Genomic DNA, 21,875 nt, shown 5'->3' with positions numbered 1-21,875 from the left:
TATCTCTTGCAGTACCCTTTAATCTGGAAAGAATACATTTGAATATTGATCTTCACAATCCATTGGTATACTAGAATGTCCTCAATAAAATCTATTACAAGTATATTTTTACCATCATAAAAGGGAATGTCCATCATACCTTGTTGTAACGCAAAACATTCTGTCATAGAAGTGATCATAGAATCCCTTAGGGTTCTATCTATATAACCTGTCATGGTGTGTCTAGTATTATCATTAGCCATTGTTGTTAATGGTTTGCTAAATACAGGAGGAATGATTAAAATAACTCGTTAATTATATCAAGGAAAAAGGAAGTCCTAGTACCCCCGCAATATCAGTATGACTTTCACAATGTATTGTTTGAAATTCTAATACAGTATAATTTATACACACTTTTGCTTCTCCACATGTGTTTATGGTGCTGTCGCGTAATGAATATTTTATTATGCGATTTATGCCCAGATATGGATTTAATTCGCTTTCTTTGATTAAATTTATTGGTAAAAAAAATATTAATTGTTAAATAATTAAATATTAATTAAATAAATTAATTAAAATTAAATTAATTAATTAAATATTATTGTTTATTAAAGAAAAGTGACATCCCACCGCTGCCACCAAATCAGCTGTTACATCCCGAGCTAAGGCTTGGTTTTTAATTTTATTAAAAATATACACTCGTTATGTGTAAAGAATTTTTGGATAATATTCAATATTAAAAGTGATATTACTGGATATCTTATTCATATCTTATTCATATCATGTATTAAGGTGATTTTCTACTACAAGATCTTGGTGTTAAAAGAGAAAAACAAATTCGGAAAATATTTCTTGATGTACGAAGTCTTTCGTTTTGTGATGCTTCGTAATCAGAAGTCCATTTAGAAAAATAATTTGTTGGAAAATTAAAATCCAAGAATGGAGCACCTAATATTCCAATAATTTCGGTGTCACTATTATAATCAACAACTCCAAACTTTATTGTTAAGTCGTAGAATTCTATGTGGACGTCTCCTTTAGTTAAAATAGTATTTTGACGAGTAATATTTATTATATTTGTCTCAATGTAAGGTAATGATGATAGGGCAGATTCTTTTATTAAATTAATAGTTATTGTATGATCGATAAAAACTTTCCTTTATTCAATTTAAAATCATTTGATATTAATTCAATACAAAGATAATTATATCTATTATAATCCGCATTAGCAAAATAGCTATACATGAATTATTATTTGTTAATACAATATATATATATGAATGTTGGAATCACGAATTCTCTAGAGAAAGTGGTTTCCACCATTTGTTATTTAATTTATTAATTAAATAATTTATTGTGTTTTTAAATTTTTATTAAATTATTTTGAGTTATTTTGTAGATTGGAATTATTTTGTTTTAATTTTCTAATATGTTGATTATTTCTTTATTGAGAGTTATAATTTTTTCAGTTTTATTTAAAATATTTTCAAAGAAATCTGAGAATTCTTTTTTAGTTTGAATGTTTTTGATATTTATTTTTTTTGTTTGAACGTGTTTGATAATATTTAATTTTTCTTTTGTTTGTAGTTTCAATTTAGTTTTCATTATTTATAACATGTTAGAATGATGAAATAGTGAATAAATAATTTTAATATTTATTTTATTTTTAGATAATTATTTGAAATGAACGTGACTAATGAATTGTAGGAATAATGAAAATTTAGAGATTATCAATTTAAAATTTAAGATTTTATTGTCGATAATAGAATATTATTGTTTATTAAAGAAAAGTGACATCCCACCGCTGCCACCAAATCAGCTGTTACATCCCGAGCTAAGGCTTGGTTTTTAAACAAATAATCAATTTATTTACTTGGGAGGGTTGTGCTGATTAATCAGGATAGTAAGACCTGATATTTTTATTTTGTAGGATCGTTGTCACTTTATAAAGACTATGGGTCTTGCGTTAAATACAATAATAAAAGACAAATATTCCCTTTTATAATAGTTTATTATAATTATGATTTAAGAAAATAGATTACATATATGATTACTCACTTTTACGAGGAAGATTCGTATTTCAATGAAGTCGCTGAGTTGTTATACAAGACCTCGGAATTTGCTTTGAATGAATGAAGATACAGTTTGTCGGGTCACAATTCTGTGACACTCACACAACTTTAATGTTTTTGATAATAAAGCGTTCTATTTCGAGTTATAATTCGTTGTATTACGTCACTTACACCTGTACAAGAAGGAACTCTATTCTGAATGTGAAAGAGAAGCAATTTGTGAATTATAATCAAGAATCTGCTTTATTTTATTGTAAAATTACGACAGTTAAATCAATGAATTTATCTATTCTAAATAGAAACTATTCTAAATGAAAAATAATTTAATTTGCACTCTTTCAGGAAAGAACTATGTTCTAAATATTAATATTGCTTCTCTTGCACCTTTTCAGGAAAGAATTCGTTCTAAGTGAAACACAAAAACTTGCACCTTGTCACAGGAAAGAATAGATTAACTTTCGCGAAATAAACTGAAGGGTCGCTCAATAATGATATTAATCACGGAGATTACACCGGAACTTTTGAGATCTCCTCTTAATTTGCAATGGGTTTATATACTAGTCAATTCATTACTTCATTGGGGATGATTTGGAAAAAGAGCACGATTTTTGCTAAAACGTTTAAGAGCACGTTTTTAGCTAAAACGTTTAAGAGCACGTACGATTTTTCTTATAATCGTATGTGTCTCTATCATACCGACTTCACTATGATAATAGTTATGTCGATTATTTATCATCTCTCAAGATAATGAATGAGATGGTAACATTTCCTTTAAAAGATTCAGTTGATAATTTAAAAACTTTTAAACAATTAGGTATATGAATAATATAATTTTATGTGTGTACATACGCACATACTCTTATATACATATAAACATATCCCTTTTATTTAAATATATAACTAATTAATATACGTGAATTTTAAATGCAATCGGTACTGCCTATGGAAAGGGGCTATTGGAAAATTCGCATAATAGCAATTTTTATAATTCTATATATAAAATGAAAATTTATATATGTCGGGATGTAACATCCACTAATTTAGTTTGAAAAGCGACAAACACTTAAAAAATAAAAGATAATAAAATAAATATAGAATAAGAATAAGCAAAACAAATCAATAAGAATTTCATTAATAAATTTCTGCTATATTTTAAAAATCTTATCTGATGATATAGTTCATACGCGTTTTATTATATTGAATAATAAAAATTAAGAATATACCCTTACAGCATGGGATATTATGTGGTTATCCCATATTCATACCGCGATATCTCTTAGATAGCCCTGGAATATCCCATGGGATGAAAATTTGGATACCCCAGGGATATACTGAGAATATTGAATGGATATCCTACATAGGATATCCAAATTTCTGTTCTGTGTGACATCTCATGGGATATCCTTCAGATTCCCCGTGTATGATATATATTTTTGTGCACACAGCTGACAAGATGTACTTCATAAATTAAAAGGATAGAAATATTATAATATTAAAGAAATCCCTAGACTGAGAGCTTGTGAATGCTTATAGGGAAATATTCTTGTGTCCCTTAGATCTGTTTTTGACGTTTAACTTTAAAAAAATCCATATAATATGAAATATATACAAATTTAATTGCTTATCATACCAGAGATGAAATAAGATAGCTGTGATAATCAGTCATCATTCCTATTTGTTGCGCTTGCTTTAGAACATCATATATTTTCTCTGTAGAACAATCTAAAACAATGTGCGATTCTGCAGAGTTTTTTATTTGTTTTAGAAGTTCTCTGCAAAATAAAAAAAAGAAATTAACAATTGTATTATAGGGTATTCTCTGAGAAAAAAGTCGACCAAAATTTTAAGTTATTGGATTATCTTAAAAGGGAAACGTATATTAAAACGTAAAAAAAACTGTGTAAATTTCAGGAATTTTTTTCTCAAATACAATAAAATAAATCAGTACAAAATTTAGAATATGTTTTCTTATATATTTAAACCAATATTTTCCAAGGGGGAGAAGGTGAAAGTTTTAGGTTTTTACGGTACACATCATGTTTTAATATTTTTTTTCGAATATCAAAATAAATTTTTTTATCAATATCAGTTTCGAAAGCTTTTTTGATGCTCTTTCGATTGGTAATATGCATTTTTGAAAAAAAAATTTGACAAAAAATAATAAAACTCAAAAATAAATTTGACTTTTTCGGGGTAACAGGTAAGATTTTTTTCTTTTTTTTATCCAAAGCTGAGATTTTTCATACGTACCTATAGTTAGGGCCTTCCCCAAGCTGTCTCACAGTAATTGGAAACTCACTAGGGCCATGAGCTTTTAAAAGCTCCTGTAGACGTACTAACCCTTCATTATTTTCATAAATTATAGTAAAACTTTTCCATCCCCAAGCTTTGACTAGATCTACATATGCCTAAAAATTAATATTGTAAATAATAAACCATAAAAATGTTAATCAACAAAACATTATGAAAATATCATTTTTTGTAATATAAAAATTGAGGATTGTGATACTATGAATTAAGAAAGGCGTTATTTTCCAAAACAGGATAATGTAGTTTCAAGTTTTAAACAATATGTTATTCTAATTCAAGGAATTTTTTACAATGAAATTTACCCTTATAATATACCTGGATCTTGAGGAAATTCTACGAACTTCTAAGCAATATTCTTTTTGCTTTATATGAGTATATTTATTGTTCTAACATAACATCATTAAAATTATATAAACATTTTATAAATGACATGAATATGTAACAAAATTTCTCCACACAGCACCGGATGTTTGAAGATATATTTGGAACATCCTTAGGATATCCATTTGCTGGCAGGAGCTTGGATATCCGTGGTGGTTGAGTGATTGAGTTTGAGGAAAGAGTGTGCAAGGTGAAAGGTCCCGTCCTGAAGGCACATACACAACTCCGGCAGTCCTCGTTGTCCTAGTCTGTGATCCTGGCGATTACTGGATTAAACCTTTATGGAGACTTATCTTGTAGTCGAGTAAGTTCGTCCACGGTCAGAAAGAAACTGTGTCCATTATGCCGCCTTCCCTTTCCTTTGTGAGAACTCCCATACCTGTCGGAAACCAAAAAGAGCCGAAGACTCAACCCGGCGCCGACCCCCTACGATTTCTACCGACCCACTCAAAACCAAAAACAGGAAAAACAAAAGAAAAGATAAATCAAACAAAAAAATTCCGCCTGCCTTCGTCGACCAGACGAAAAAACTGAAGAACTCTTCCTAGAGCCCTTTTGGATGGGGGATATATGTCGTCTTTAATGACGACTAGCTGGTCAGGAGCAAAATTCTGCGGTCAAAATTCCCTGACTTTTTCCTGATTTCCAGTTTTTCCCTGACTTGCGGCCACCCTATAACAGGATTTCTGGTTCCTCGTATTGTTTTAGTACGTGTTAAAGACGGAAGTTAAATTAACAAAAGAAAAATTTAATAAAATAATAATATTTAAATTTCCAATTTAAATGTTATTATTAGCAATTCCGCTCATAGATAAAGCGTAAATGCTCTTCGCTAAACAATGTTTAGAATAAGGTAGTGGACTACCTCTCAGTAAATTATTAATTCAATAAACCCGGATAGACGGTATGTAAGAGAAGTTGTTAAAATGAAACATGAGACACATCAAAGTGAAATAAATAAATAGAGTCAAATTAAATTAACTCTCAATTTATTACAATCTATTCTCAATATATTTGCTTTATACATGAAAAGGAAGGTTTATAACAAAATTCAATAACATATTCCAGGAACCACAAAACATTTTTTAAGTTTCAAAAATGCAAATTAAAGCTGAGATCTTAAAGATTATGTTGTAGAATTGGCAAATTTTTCCATACATTATTTTAGATTATGTCGGAAGTTAAAAACATTAGTACGAAAGTACGAAAAATGAATAATTTTTTCTTTAAATCTTTTCGGTGTTATAAGTACAAAAAATAAGAAAAAAATTTTCTTGATACTATGTGTACTAAATTGCAGTTTTTCATATAGCAAAATGTGGAAGATAAGGGGGAGGACAGGGTCATTTTTTGCAATTTAAAAAAAAACGATTTCTTTCCTTTGTAGCTCGTAGACATCAAGTTTAATCGGTCTTATTATATTTCTCCTGTAATCAACACGTGAAAATACGTATGTGTACCAAATTGCAGTTCTTTATATACAAAAATGTAGAAGTTAAAGGGGGACACAAAGCTAGGACGAACGCAACAGTCTTTTCATAAGGGTTCCGTCGGTACACCGAAGGTGTACGGAACCCTAAAAAAGATACTAACACGAAACAGATTTATTTAACTTACTGAGAACAGAAAAATTGGAAGAAAATACCCAATGGGTCCACGTGGCATAGACGATCGGCTGTTGGCTCGGTAGGATCAATCCGATGATTATCCAGTCCTAAAGGCACATAAACAACTCCGGCAGTCCTCGTTGTCCTAGTCTGTGATCCTGGCGATTACTGGATTAAACCTTCAAGAAGACTTATCTTGTAGTCGAGTAAGTTCGTCCACGGTCAGAAAGAAACTGTGTGCATTATGCCGCCTTCCATTTCCTTCGTGAGAACTCTTATAACTGTCGAAAACCAAAAAAAGCCGAAGACCCGAGCTTGCGCCGCACAGTGGGAGGAAAATGGAATTTACTGTTCAAAAAAGTCCAGAGCCTTCATTTTTCAACCGATTTAATTAAACTCGATTTTTAAATGAAAGATTATAAAATTTAGAAGAGAATTGTCGAGCCCGATTTTTAATTTTTTTATTTATTTATATTAATTTGTTTATTGAAAAGTGTAACAAAAGTAGCAATTTTTAAGAAAAAGCGATCTCCTGAAACAATAAGTGAGTGCCACAGGGTAAAAACTGTTTAAAAACTTTCCTTTGGTACTCTGTATACAGTAAAAAATTACACAAGTCAAAATTTACATGTTATAAACAAATTATTGTTGACAAATAATGAATGTTACAACAAATTGTTTATTTCGTTAAAGGCTTTGTTAAATTTTGATGAAATTGTTTAATCGGAGGTTTTTGGGATCGCTGATTATGAATCCGATGTTAGTTTTTAAAAATATAAAATGGCGGATCTAATATGGCGGACATTTTTTTAAAATTTTGCTATTTTTGACAAAAATGCATTAAAACTAACCATTACTTCTTCAATGTCTAAACTATTAGTATTTGGATCAATTTATACTTTGATCCGAATATGGAGATCAATTCGTTTCAATTTGATCCTTTCAAGAAAACAGAATTTTTATTTGTTTGTATTAATTTTGCTTTTGTGAAATTCCAAAACGTTATAATTTTGTAGAACATAAGATCTACTATTATAATAGGCGAATGGCACATAAAAAATTACTACTAAAATATTCTTAGATTTATCAATAAATATCATATTTATATTTCATTTTGGTTTTAATTAATATCAGAAAATTTTTAAAAATAATTTTTAAATTTTTTTATTGATTTTTCCATTTGGATATAAAAAATGCAACAATAAATTTGTTTACCATTTTTAAGATTAATATAAGAAGTTGTGGGTTGTAAAAAGTACTATGAAGTTTTTTGAGTAACAAGTTTCAGGCGAATTTGAGTAAATTAAAAAAAATATATATCTGCCATATTGGATTCGCCGTTTTGAATTTTTAAAACCTAACATCGGATTCATAATCAGTGACCCAAAAATTCCCGAGTAACGAGTTTCAGGCGAATTTAAGTAAATTCAAAAAAAATGTATGCCATATTGGATCCGCCATTTTTAAAACCTGACATCTGATTCATAATCAGCGAGCCCAAAAATCCCCGAATAAACAATTTTATCAAAATTTAACAGAGCCTTTAACGAAATAAACAATTTGTTGTAACCCTCATTACTTGTTAACAATAATTTGTTCATAACATGTAAATTTTGAATTTTATAATCTTTTATTTAAAAAACGAATTTAATTAAATCGGTTCAAAAATGAAGGCTCTGGACATTTTTGAATAGTAAATTCCATTTTCCTCCTACTGTGCCCCCACGATTTCCACCGAGCCACTCAAAACCAAAAACAGGAAAAAAAGAAAAGATAAATTAAACGAACACCTGGGATATACTTAGGATATTCTGGGGATATCTAAATTGCTAGAAGGAAATGGATATCCATCAGATGTGACAGGGATATCCTTATATATCCAGTGCTGTAAAGGATTATTCTCAAATCAAATGCTATTGAAAAATGGAAAATTTGGTTTCTATGAGTTTTATATTTTAATAACTACTGAATTTTTTTTCCAGGGATCCGACTATGGACAGTTGTGTATAAGTTTTGCTTTCAAGTAATTCCACTCGAAAGTCAAAGAATATTTGATACGGTTCAATTTTTATTAAAATTATTCATAGTTTAATTAATACCTAGCTCTATAACGATTAAATATTATTTTCTCAATAATCTTAATCTATACAAATCAAATTATTTATAATATTTTAATAATACCCATACAGCACCGATAATTCCTTAAAGCTTCGCTGAATATTTTTAGGTTACCTTGGGAAAGTTCTATCTCCGCGTTCAGAAGAGATGGTTTAAATCTTAAAATGTTCGCATGTGAGCAAATGTTTAAGGCGAAACTTGAATGAATATGTAAATTACATTTTCGTTGAAGGTAAATGAAATTAGACTGATACGTAAATTACATTTTCGTTGAAGGTTCAAAATGAAAGTAGACTTAATATATAAACCGCTTTTACATTGGGCAAAAATTCTTTTTTCTGTTTAAATAATAGTCTTTGCAAATAAAAAAGGATAAAATAAAGTAAATAAAAATAATAAAAAATATATTCTATATAAATGTTTTCATATGTAATATATCCGAGCTAATAAATAAATAATAACACAAGGCTGCAAAAAAAAAAATTTCTCAGCCCAATATTTTGGTAATATACGAGGGGGAATTTACTAGTAAAAATTGGGTACACTTGACTACAACTACACATATTACCATTATTACCTTAGTATTACACTTTTTACAAGTATTACATACTACTACCAAAATATTACTATATTACAAAGTATTACACATGTATTACTGAGTATTACCCTTTATGCAAGAAAAGTTTGGAACATGTACTATATTTGCTTCAAGTCCATGTCGTAAATACTCTCCTCCACTCAATGCGAAATTTGCTTGAAATCCATGCGCTTTTCTGATGGATTTCTTGCAACGGAGATAGAAATGATAGTACGCATGCGTGACTTTCGTTCACGTGTCGGTCGAAGGGTCCAGTCCCATTTGCAAGAAATCCATCCGAAAACCGCATGGATTCCAAGCAAATTTTATATAGAGAGAAGGAAGGCAATTTTATCATGTTTCTTAAGCGTTTATAGTTTACAGATCAATCAGAATTAGTATACATGTCTTTCTAATTTCACACAACGTTTATTCATGTAATAAACACAAGGTTTCATGAAAAAATATCTTGCGTGATAAACGATTTTAACATGAAATAGTGTTATGTGAAAAAAGCAACAGTGGCTCATGTGAATATAGTATGATTTTTCTCTCCGTGTAGAAATGGTGAAAACAAATTTTCCTCTATATAGAAACATGTTATATGAGATCCTGATCAATTGTCCGGATTTATGTATGTGTGGATCATTTTTGTGAATACGATATCTTTAACTGGTTTTAATGGATTTGGGTAAAATTTAGTTGGCTTATTTATCACATTTATCTCTTAAAAATGACGAGAGGATTTTTAAAAATACCCCAAAAAAAAATTTTATCGTCTTCTTCCAAAATTTTTTTTTAATTTAAAAAAAATTTTAATTAGAAAAATTTAAGGTAATATATAATATAATCGTCTTCCTTACGTCAAGGCGAATCGATTGGTATATATAAATTAAAGATTTGATTGAAATTAATAGAATTAATGTAAGTTAAAAAATTAAAAATTCACATTTTATCTAAAAAATGTTATATTTTCTTAAATTCATGTTTATATGTATATAAAATAATCTTATTCCCTGCATTGAAACGAATTGGTTGATATATATAAAGTATAGATTTGATTTAAATTTTAAGAATTAATAAAAATCGAAAATTTATATTTTAACTAAAAAATTTTGTGTTTTTTTAAATTCAAGTTAATACATAAAATAATTGTATTCCTTGCATTGAAACGAATCGATTCGTATATGTGAAGTATATGTTACACCCAAAATGAATTAAAATTTTCTTAATTTTTCAAAAAATTTAATTAATTTGAAAAAGTTTTCAACTCATAATTTTTTAAATCAATCAATTCGATCGGAGATATTTATATAGCTTCCTCCAAGAGGAAGAAAATTTTTTGCTTCACACAATGAGGAAGCAAAATGTTTATGAAATAAACATAAAGGACCCACTCCTTGTTTAATGTTTCCATTTGCTCTAATTTCGGCGGGTAAAGTATTTTCAAAATACTCGTAATTTTGGTCACCGAAATTGATATACAAACGCGCCGCAATAGAAAATTACGGTATTAATTTTAATTTCTCATATTTGTTTAAATAATGGATTTTTATAAAGTTAAACATTTTTTTAACATCTAAATAACATAACCTTTGAGTTTAATAAGTTTTAAATTGAGTTTATACAATAGAAATGCCGAATTTTCTATTTGAAAGGTGTTTTGACTCGAATCACGCCGCAATTAGTGCATTTACCCTACTTATAAAAGAAAATAATAAATTTCTCTTTTTTAAAACGTAAATAACTATTATTTCAAACGTTTTGAAATTTCTTTTAAAGAACACGATAAATATAACTTATTTGTTTTTATTTTTGGACGAGGAACTGAATAAATATAATTTTCTATATTATAATATCCGTGAGCATCCATGTTTATAACGTTTAATATTTGGTTTTTTGCTATCTTAAACCACGAATACAAACTACCTAAGCCTCGTGCATTTTGTTTTGGTATAATTACAGAAGCAGATATCTTACTGAACTCGATTTTTTCTACTTATTCCAGTAAGCTAGCTAAAAGCTAAAATTCGGTCAATTACTGAAGAACCATCTTTTGATTTGATCCTGTAAACATTCGATACCGCCAGAAGTGAATTTGTCATGTAAAACGTTAAGAAAAGTGAAAAAAAATGTAAAACACAGTGGAAGTTGCAATTAAATCCCTTGAATATTTCGATGAAAATAAAGTTCTACAGAATTATTTAGGTTCGATGAATGTATAATGTAAGTTTGGTAGTGTGTTATATTTTGTGTGTGAAAGTTGGTTAGATAGATTATTTAATAGTTGATAGTTGCTGTCACAAGAGAAAAGTAAAGTTAAAAGTTTTAAATTCTTCTCCGTTTGATATCAAAAATTCGTTATTTGACTTAAGCTTTGATTCATTAGTCTTTACCAGCATGGGAGTAAAATCAGACATTCCTAAAGAACATTGTTTTTATGTTTTTCATGTACACGGATAAGTGTATCATAATACATATGCCCTTCATCCTGATGTTGATGATAACCGAAACTATGGTCAGTTGTACATTTTTGAAACCAATGAAGCAGTACTTGAACGATTAAAGAATAAATTTAATAAGAAAAAAAAAATGAGACTATAAGGAATATTCAAATGTGGATTAAACGCGACAGATCATTGTGTCAAAGCAAATTTAACTTTCTATCTTGTATTAAAGTAGCACTTGTATTTGTAAGCGAAAATAGTGAACATCCTATGAAACTCGATATATGTACATACACCCAAAGATTGTAAGAGTATGCCAATTTCTAGTCTTATTGTTAGTGAAAATGTTGATCCCATGACATATCCTTCAATTTCCTTATGGTGATCCTGGATGGACTGTTAACCTTAAGCATACTCAAGGTACTTGTAATTTTATTCCTTTACAATTTTATATTTATCTTCTTTCATAAAGAAGAAATAAGCATGTGCATTTAATTATATTTTTACGTACACAAATTTGCGATGCAGAAACTTTAAATAAAATGATATATGCTGAAATCCTAGAGGGAGTAATGAATCTAGAACTTTTTAACATTGTATAGCGATTTCAAGTTCATGGGCCTTGCGGTAATCAAAATAGGAATTCACTCTGCATGGGTCCTGAGATAGGGTCAATTAAATATATTGCTAACAAGTCGATGATCGTAGCATATAATTTTTATTTGAGTACAAAATTTGAATGTCATGTTGACTGTGCACTAATCTATATATATATAATCAGACGCCTGCCTGTACATTGATTTAAAATTCAAAATTTTGTCATAATTTGTCTTTTTGAGCGTCAAGAATTCCAAAAATGGCCATAAAAAATTTCATGTATTTATGGATGTATGTATCCCTACTGAAAATCTCTGTACAAGATCTTGTACAATTTCCTGTACAGGATCAGCAACTGAACTTGTACAAGTTCTGACCGGTTCCTGTACAGGAAAATGCATACGAATTTGGAACAAGTTCATGTGTGAGATCTTGTACAAGAAAATGTACATGATCTTGTACAATTTCATGTATAAGTACTTGTACATGAACACGTCCATGTTCTTGCACATGTTAATTCATGTTTTTCTTTACTAAAAATTAAAAATTTCAAAGGCTGCGCAATAGTTTACTTTAACCTTTACAGCTGCGCAACAGTTTTTAGCATGCATGAGTTACGAATCTTAGTAGTTAAAAATTATCAAAATCTCAAATTTTATTAAAAAAAAATTTTTACAACTATACATGTGCAAGAACATGAACGTGTTCATGTACAAGTACTTATACATGAAATTGTACAAGATCTTATACAGGGATTTTCAGTAGGGATGTATATCTGTCACAAAGCTTTGTACGCCAATCACGCAAAAATGGCTTAACCGATTTGCATGAAATTTGGCACTGTAGTAGGTATTAACACAAGTTAGGTTTATAAACTTACAGATTTAAAAAATTTTAATTAGGACGAAAGTTATGTCACTTTTTCAAAAAATCGAAAATTTTGAAATTATTCAATTTTTTTTAAATTGCTGCAAACATTTTTGTAATTGTGTTTTTAGTGTCACTGACTTCTTTAAGGTCTTTAACAAAGATTTTTATGTAGAATAAAAAAACTACACCTATTAATGAGCGTAATACGGTACGCTGGTAAAGAATTTTAAAAATATAACAAGAAAAAATAGAAACTTATGCCGACAACAATTAATTGTTAACATTTAATTAATCTATATTAATAAACTCAGAATCAAACTTTTGTCTGTAAATTGCTTAGATTTTAAAATTTTTGACGTAGTTTGTCGTTCTGAAAAACATGGAGTCCAAAAGTGCCCGTTAAATTTGTGTCTGTACTTATGTCCGGAATATTTTGTTCCAGTATCATGAAAGAACCAAACTTTCTCTAAAATGAAAAAATATTTTGGCGTAAAATTTTTAGGATTGATAGATTTGGGTACAATGCACATCGCTGTTCTCCTAAAAAACATATTTTTGCGTTAAATTATTAAAAAATGAAGTTTAAAAAGTTGGCATCCTACTATTATTGGAAAATTCGGAAAACTAAACATTATATTATATATTACTAATCTTATACTATTTAAAATTTTCGTTATGTATGTAGTTGGATTACTATAAATTGTACCAATTATTAAAGAATTCTTACTGCCCATTAACTTTAAAAAATAAAATCTTCCGATAAGCTTATTAAATCCACATTATATTTTTATTTTTATTAGTTATGACAAGCAGTCCTCCCTTCGCAGGACCCTTGGTTTTTTAATACAAACTTGAGATTAGATGCAGGTCAAGATTCTGTAGGAGAGAAGATTGAGAAGTTGTAGATGTTGCCCATGTTTCACTTAAATAGATAATATAACTATTTGATGTATAGTCCAAGATGTCATCCAGATTAATTAGACCCCTGACATTCCAGAAGATAATTCTTGCGGGAAAGGCATACTGGACAGCTTCTATTGAGTTTTCGGAGTAGAGAACTCTTTCGTCTTTTTTTCCAGAAAAATTTTTATTGAATTTTTGTTTAGACTTTTTTGCTTTCATATCAGCCATTGTTTGTGGTTCATTATGTTGCAACCTTTTCTTACTGTCAACGGAACTCTCTGACTTAATCGAAGCGTCATAATCTGTGATACTATTATCTTCAATTGTTTCAGATAATAATACTTTGATCTCTGCTAAATTCTAGTATTTTTCTTTGAAAAGCAATAATGTTCCTCTGATAACTAAGTCTTCACCTTGAACGTTCAAAATATTTTGAAAGTGTCTTAACTCTTTACGTATCTGTAATTGTTCTTGAGTAAAATCAACAGAGAAGGAGACATCCAATGATCGAAGACTTTTAGCATTTTGAAATATAAGTTCTCTACATTTCAATCTAGAAAACTTAATTAGAACAGGTCTAGAACCACTTTTTTCCCAAAGTAAAAATCAAGTCAATGTACTCATCAGGGATATTTATGAATGCTTTTTTAAAGACTAATTGAACCGATTTAAGAAGATTCTTTCTTTCAATTGATGAATATTGAATATTATAAAGAATAATGTTTTTTGCGCTATTGTTAATATCCAACAATTGCAATCTCGTTTCTATAAAGAAAATTTCTTTGCCATGAGCAATAGTTTTTCTTTCTAAATTTAAATACCTTGATTTAAAAGCCTTTAGATCTTCAATAATTTCCACGTGAGAGTTTTTTAGAGACTCCACATCTTCTTTAATATTATCTAGTTTGGTCATTGATTCTCTAACATACTTTGCATTTCGAGCATCACACCTTCAAACCCTCATTAGTAGTTGATATGATTGTTAACTTTAAAAGTTTTCACTTTTATGACAAAACTTTCTCGCTTGAATCAAACTATGGAAATAGTAACTCACGCGGAGCGAACGAAAACACTTATGTTCTCTCTGAAGACTAGAGCCAAACTCCTCAAGTTATTTATAATCTTGTCGGAGTCAAAGACCACTTTAGGATGTGCAAATAGAGTTCGAAATAATTTAACACGCACCGACTTTAACTATAAATTTTATTAGAAAATTGAAAATAGAAGTTATTGTATAAACACTCCCTAAATTTTTACATACTTGATTTCGCATAAAACTATTTTTTCCATTTTCGCTTAAGGTGTAATGTGTAAGTTTTTAGGTGTAAGTCGATACATTACCCAATTTTTTTGTAGTTGTTGCTTATCTTTCAGAAGACATCTTAAAATCATCTCTATGAAAATTGTTGTCTCATCACAAGAACAAACTTCAAAATTCGACTTTAGTTGCTATTCGCGCTGCTCTTCGAAAAATCAGCGAATGCTGCTTTAAATATGAGTTTCTTAAATCAGTACTTACTCAAATTGCAACTGCCGAAGACATTGCAAATTTAAATACATTTGATTAAATTATTTAAGATCTAAGACCTTTTGAAGAAAAAGAAGATATGTCTTTAAAAAAAACTATTATTTTTAATACAATACTAGAACTAATTTTTACGCGCTACGTGCTCCCTATTATTCAACTTGAACTACTTTTATGAATGAAATAGTCCACACCATAAATTACAACTTATCTATACACCTTCCTTAAACGGTAGAAATATTTACTTTAATTAAAATTATAATATTTTAGCTTTTCTACCGACGTTGATTCATCACTGGTGTCTCATCCACCACTGGTGCCGTCACCATATGAATGGTTATTAGTAATTTCATCATATCATTTTAAAATTACTTCAGGAATTTTTATTTTTACTGAATTTGATAGTGTATTTGCTGCTTTTACATATGCTACCATTATTATTTGTAACGATCGCGTTTCCTATATAAATTCCAGGTTCAGTTTTTAAAAGTGGTACATAACCATCACTTATAAATTAATTATAATTCAAATTTTTAAGGATTCAACTTTATATTAATATCAAATTACTATATTGGTCGAAGAAGCAACAAAAATTTACGCAGTTACACAATTGTAATGTAATTTAAATTTATTTCAATAACATTTATTTTATTAATTTTAATGGAATATTGTTGCTAATATTGTAACAGAGAAGCTCTAAATTTCTTCGGGTAGAAAATACGAGAATTCATCCGTGTTCTAGGTCGTTATTGTCGCGAGAATCATAGATTAGAAAATTATTATCTATGCGACTTTCAAATGTATAAAAATTTCGAATTTCTAAAGTCACATCATTTCAAGATTGTACCTAACAAAGTCGTGCGAAACCTCTCAGGAATTTCTTCTAAATCATCTACTGAAATAGGCGAATTATTTTTGCAGGCGAAACTTCCGGATGGTCTTCAGCATGCCTTTTGATTGAAGTTTTCAAAGTTTCCGCTTCTGCCTGTTCACGATTTGATAGATGAGAATGAGGAGATTTTTCAGGACCTTTGACAACAACTATTTCTCCTCCCTCTAAATCGTGATAGCACGCGCTGTGCATTCTTTCAACTTCAATTTTCCACATTCCCAATGATACCGATTTTTGTTAATTTTATTTTTAGAATAAATATATCTGTCCAATATCAGTTGTTTGCCTAAAATTGTTGGAGCCGGATTCATAATTTAATTTAATTAAAACTTAAACTTTACACACGAAAAATTTTGAAGCCACGAATTTTGAGGTTGACAAATAAACTGAAGTCAACTGTTACTGATCTTTTATTTAAAAAATTGAAATCGGAAAATATAACTGTTCGGAGAAATTAATTTTCGAAAATCGTTCTTCGGATAAGTGCATTTGGAAGAGAAGCCGTTCGGAAAATAAACATATTCGGGATTTGTGCTTCGGAAAAATGTCTGGGAACCCAGCACAGTATATTACATCAAGTTTACAAAAAGCTTACATGTAAGAATTGTAAGGTAACATCGCAAACTTTTAGTAGACTTTTTGATAACTTAAAATGTCTGCTTCACGGTAAGCAAACATGTATGGTCGTGGTAAGCTTACATAGTAAGGTCTTAGTAAGCTGACATGGTAAGGCCGTGGTAAGCTTACATCGTAAGGTCGTGGTAATCTTACAGAAAGCTTACCCTGTAAGCTAACTGTAAGAGGTTACATTGTAAGCTTGCTGTAAGATTACACTGTAAACCAACAATGTTATTAATAAATAAATTTTATTAATATCTATGCGCAGTAGTTTTCTATGGCTCCTACGGCTGCGCAGTAAATTTTATTTAACAAACCCTATCAAGGCTTATAAACTACTTTATCCGATATATTATTATTTATTAAAACAGTTTATAATATAATATATATTATATACAGTCAATCTTCCACAATGACAGATGTGCCAAAAATTTTCCCTTCTCTCATCCTTTACTTTGACGAGTGTCTACGTCATACCCCCCGACTACTTTTCCAGGGCTGTCCCTGTACATATTTTGTTTGGAACACACTGGGAGAATTTTCGTAGTAAAATTTAATAAACGTTCTTTATTAAAACATACTAATTATTAAATTAATTATTTGTCCGGTGTGAATTATAAATAATAGTCATATTAATGTAATTAAGATAATAATTATATTAATTATTATAATAACACAGGCCTACAAATTTTAGGTCACTTCTGTTACAAAGAAAAAGGAAGGTGATTCTTATAGGTTTTTTGACGTAGAATACGAATCCGACCTCCAAAATGGCCCATCACGCCAGGATTTTTTGTAACATTGGCTTAAATATCCAACAAATGTCCATTTTGACCATTACTATGTCTAAGCTTTAAAAATCATTTTTAAAAATCGCTTTACAATTTTTTTAAAACAAGTTATGGAGTTTTGAAATTTTTTCATTTAGGCAAAAATGTATATAAAACTATATAGGCTGAGGTAAGTAAAAAACGGGCTAGCAGTAAAATAATAATATAATTTTTACCAAAAATACATATAATCATTTCTTATATTGCAAATTAATAAGTTGCAGGGCTGTACCAGTTCTAAAACACGGGTATTGCAGGTATCTACCTTACCGACATATGGTAACTCTACTTTACCCTTGGCGGATGTTACCGACCGTTGTCGCGAGATGGCGCTGTTGCTCGCGGGAATTTTTGAAATTTTTAACCCGTTTGGTCACCTCCCGTACCACCCTTTTGGTCACCCACCGCCCCCCTTATTTGCATATGACTTTTTAAAATTTAACCCTTTTGGTCGCCTACCCACCCCCCTAATTTGCATATGTCTTCCCTATGTATAAACACATACGGTCCCAAAAATTCAAAAATCATAATTAGAACCTCGAGGAACAAAGGGTTCTCGAGATATCGCGCGGGACTGTGGGTGGTGCACAGTGGATGACTCAAAAGTGAAAGGTGCGCGGCAGATGAGCGCGTACGGTCAACGGGCCCGTTGGTATTCCATGCGTCAAGTGGGGATGGAGTTCAGTGGTGGGATTTGTGAATGGTGGGGACTACATGTACCTCAGGCGATTCCCGTGGCAAGGAAAGTCATTCTGTTACAGCTTCCAGTATCAGCAGCAGCAGACCTTCAGCACTCGCAGCAGTAGAATTAAAATAGAGAATCCTACCCACATTCCTCCCACTTGATCACCTTCTACCAGCCACTCATGTCTTTTTAAGCTTCCCTCCCACTTTCCACCCACTAATTTGTATGCCGATTTTATTTTCCATTGTATGTAACTATTTTACCATATATTAATGTTGTTTTTCAAAAGAGGCCGCCACTTTTTGAAACTTTTTTTTTCATGGTAAGTCCCTATTTTTCAATGGTAACTCTACTTTACCATAGATTGGTGTTACCGACTGTTGTCGCAAGATGGCGCTATTAGTCGCGGAATTTTTAAATTTTTAAACCTGTTTGCGTATGCATTTTTTGAAAATTCTACCCACTCTCTCCCACTTGGTTAATCCTCTTTATTAATTTGCACTTTGAACTATTCATCTGCACCTTCGCCCGTTTGAATAATAGAATTTAAATCACTAAGTGCTCTTATTAAAATCAGTTAATGTTTAGCATTCATAACAATTTTTTTATAATTTTCAGCAAACCCAAAAATCATACCAAGTGGTATTGATACATCAAAATATCCATCTTGTAATGGCATTCTTGTATTCAATTCCAGATTAAAAACTCATGCATTTTCAGCGCGGTTCAGTTGAGGTGGTGTTAAAGAAACAAAGCTTTTCATAGTAGTTGTATGACCAACATACTTGCAACGGTCAATCTTAATACCATTCAATTCGTAACGAATTTCATCAAACAAATAGGCTATTGCATTGTTGGCGAAATGAATATTTTGTGTGGCATCAGTTCCATCAGCATTAGTCAACCTTCCAAAAATATGTAATACACTATTGCTTGGTAAAATAGATAAATCTTGATTTTGTACAATAATGCGAATTTCATCACTATTGTCAAATGATGAGGATGCATATGGTTGATGACTGTGAATCTCATAATTAGCTATGGATTCATCAAAATTCACTAATGCTGAGAATATCTTCCATTTTGCTTATAACAGCGACACAAAATAAACAAGAAAAAATTTTTTCCTCTTCTCTTTCTTAATTTTGATTTCTGACTCGTACACGGAGAGAAATCTGTTACGAATATCTCACAAGACTTACGCGTGCGCTTATCTCATGAGCTTCATTTTTCTAATATCGCAAAGACTTGTGCTAATTTTGCACAGCTTGTGCGAGTTTTGCTCGGTAGCCATGAAAAATCAGCATGGATTTCTTGCAATTTACGCAAGGTTGTGTCTGTGTTATTTTCGAACGGTCTGCTCATCCGTTATTAGTAACAGATTTCTCTCCGTGTAGACCTAGCTGCTTCAGGAATTGTCGACTCTGAGGTGTTAACACCTTGCGAGCTGTATTCAAACTGATCTTCTGTGGACATAATGTTTGAGTTTTATAACTACTTCCAACTTTTCGATTATAAACAATACCCATTACATTGATTTAATGTGTAAACGGATTGTTATTGTCTCTCCTCTAAAATTAACCAAAATAGCGTTCTGATCTACTATATGTAGCTGAATTTATTGTCCTTACGACAACTGGAAGGTAAATGATGTGTGCTGGAACTTCTACAATCTTACATCCTGGTGGAACATTCTTAGCGTCCTTGGAAATAACTCGTTTCCACGCCTTTTCAGCTAGTATTTTGTCTGCAGTATTTCTTGCAGTCACGTCTTTATCTTTTGAGTAGGCTATATCATGCTCCTTACAAGCCGTATTCAAGGGATTTATACCAGGATCCCCTCGTGCAAGACGTTTTGCCAACTTTGTTCCAGGTCCACAATATTGATAACCAGGAATGTGACACTCGAATGGTAATTTGTTAATTAAAGTATTGAGAAATCCTTGACCACTTCAAGAATTTATCTTCAACTTATCGTGAGTAATCATTCCTCACTCGACAATTTCTAAGATGCAGTTCAAGGTACAAGCTGTACAACTCCCGATTGAAAATGTGGATAACCTCATTGAAACTAAAGATAATGGGGTTAAACGACATTGAAGTTTATTTACAAATAGTATTCGAGCAGGTGTTTGTGGACCATCAAATGGTGGAAAAACGAATGCACTTCTTTCTCTGATTATACATCCGAATGGTTTAGGATTTGAAAATATATATTTATATTCAAAATCATTACAGCAGCCGAAATATAAATTTTTGGAACAAGTACTTAATAAAGTAGATGGCATTGAGTTCTTCCCATTCAGTGAACATGAACAAGTTGTTACACCTAAAGATGCAAAAACTAATTCAATTTTCATTTTTGATGATATCGCTTGTGAGAAGCAGGACAATGTTAATGCGTTTTTTTGCATAGGGCGACATGTTAACGTCGATAGTTTTTATCTTTGTCAAACATATGCTCATATTCCAAAACATCTTGTTAGAGATAATATTAATTTGCTTGTGCTATTCAGACAAGATGAAAGGAATTTCAAGCATGTTTACAATGATCATGTGAATACAGATATGACTTTTACACAGTTTCGAGATTTATGTTCAGAATGTTGGAACACTGATAGGTATGGATTTGTAGTTATTGATAAAGAAACAAATATGAATGATGGAAAATATAGGAAGGATTTGATTGCTTTATTCAGTTATAAATATTAAGCATTTCAAAAGAATTGCATTAGATCAGTTTGAGACTTTCATAAATAAACATGTTTCGAACGGAGCGAGAGACACTACATCAAATAGCTGCAGCAAGTGATGCTATACGTCGAAAGCATCGTATTCTTAAAAGTGGCAGAGAGTCAGTTGAAAATATGTTGAAAGAAACCTTTCAACCATTAGTTACTCAATTGGAAAAATTAGTGAATATAAATAAAAATCCTATAAAGATTGAAAATTTTCAAAACCATGTAAAGAAAGAAGAAGAAGAAGACGACTTTGAATCATCTTTTAAGGGGTTTCCTAAATTTTTTTGGTCAAAAAAATCGAATTTTTTTTTCTTCATTTTTTGATAGGAAAGTATGTTAAGAATGTGTGGTTAAATCATTAGATCGTAATTCGCTCAAAATCTTAAGTTATTTAACAAAATACATATATATATATATATATATATATATATATATATGCGTCTACAGATCGTATAATTAACCCTTTCGTGTCCACGATAAACCGAGCGAATGGATTTGCTTGAAATTCGTTACTCGGGGTCTTATTGGGGTCTCTGATTACGAATTTAATGTCAGATTTTAAAAATTCAAAATGGCGGATCCAATATGGCTGACAAGTTTTTTAAAAAGTGTTTAGATTGGCTCGAAATGTCCTACTCGGGGGTTTATGGGGTCGCTGATTACGAATCCGGTGTCCATTTTTCAAATTTCAAAATGGCGGATCCAATATGGCGGACGAGTTTT

General features: G+C 30.5%; 1 protein-coding gene across 3 annotated transcripts in view; it reads right to left on the bottom strand.

Annotated features, from left to right (window-relative positions):
- Positions 1 to 1,971: 1,971 nt before the first annotated feature.
- LOC127276958 (glutamate receptor ionotropic, kainate 1-like) overlaps positions 1,972 to 21,875 on the bottom strand; it is a 143,769-nt gene continuing 123,865 nt past the window's right edge. For all 3 annotated transcript variants that reach the window (XM_051297716.1, XM_051297715.1, XM_051297717.1), the window contains 2 exons: positions 4,302 to 4,459; positions 1,972 to 3,823 (listed from right to left, as the gene is read on the bottom strand). In XM_051297716.1, coding sequence (XP_051153673.1) covers positions 3,676 to 3,823; positions 4,302 to 4,459 — 306 coding nt within the window. In that variant the 3' untranslated portion in view covers positions 1,972 to 3,675. The remainder of the gene's footprint in view (positions 3,824 to 4,301; positions 4,460 to 21,875) is intronic.

Source organism: Leptopilina boulardi, unplaced genomic scaffold (genome assembly GCF_019393585.1).
Source record: "Leptopilina boulardi isolate dan_hultmark-lab unplaced genomic scaffold, ZJU_Lbou_2.1 LbouV2_162, whole genome shotgun sequence".
NCBI lineage: Eukaryota > Metazoa > Arthropoda > Insecta > Hymenoptera > Figitidae > Leptopilina > Leptopilina boulardi.
The sequence above is the reverse complement of the archived record's forward strand: the minus strand, read 5'-3'. Positions and strand labels throughout refer to the sequence as shown.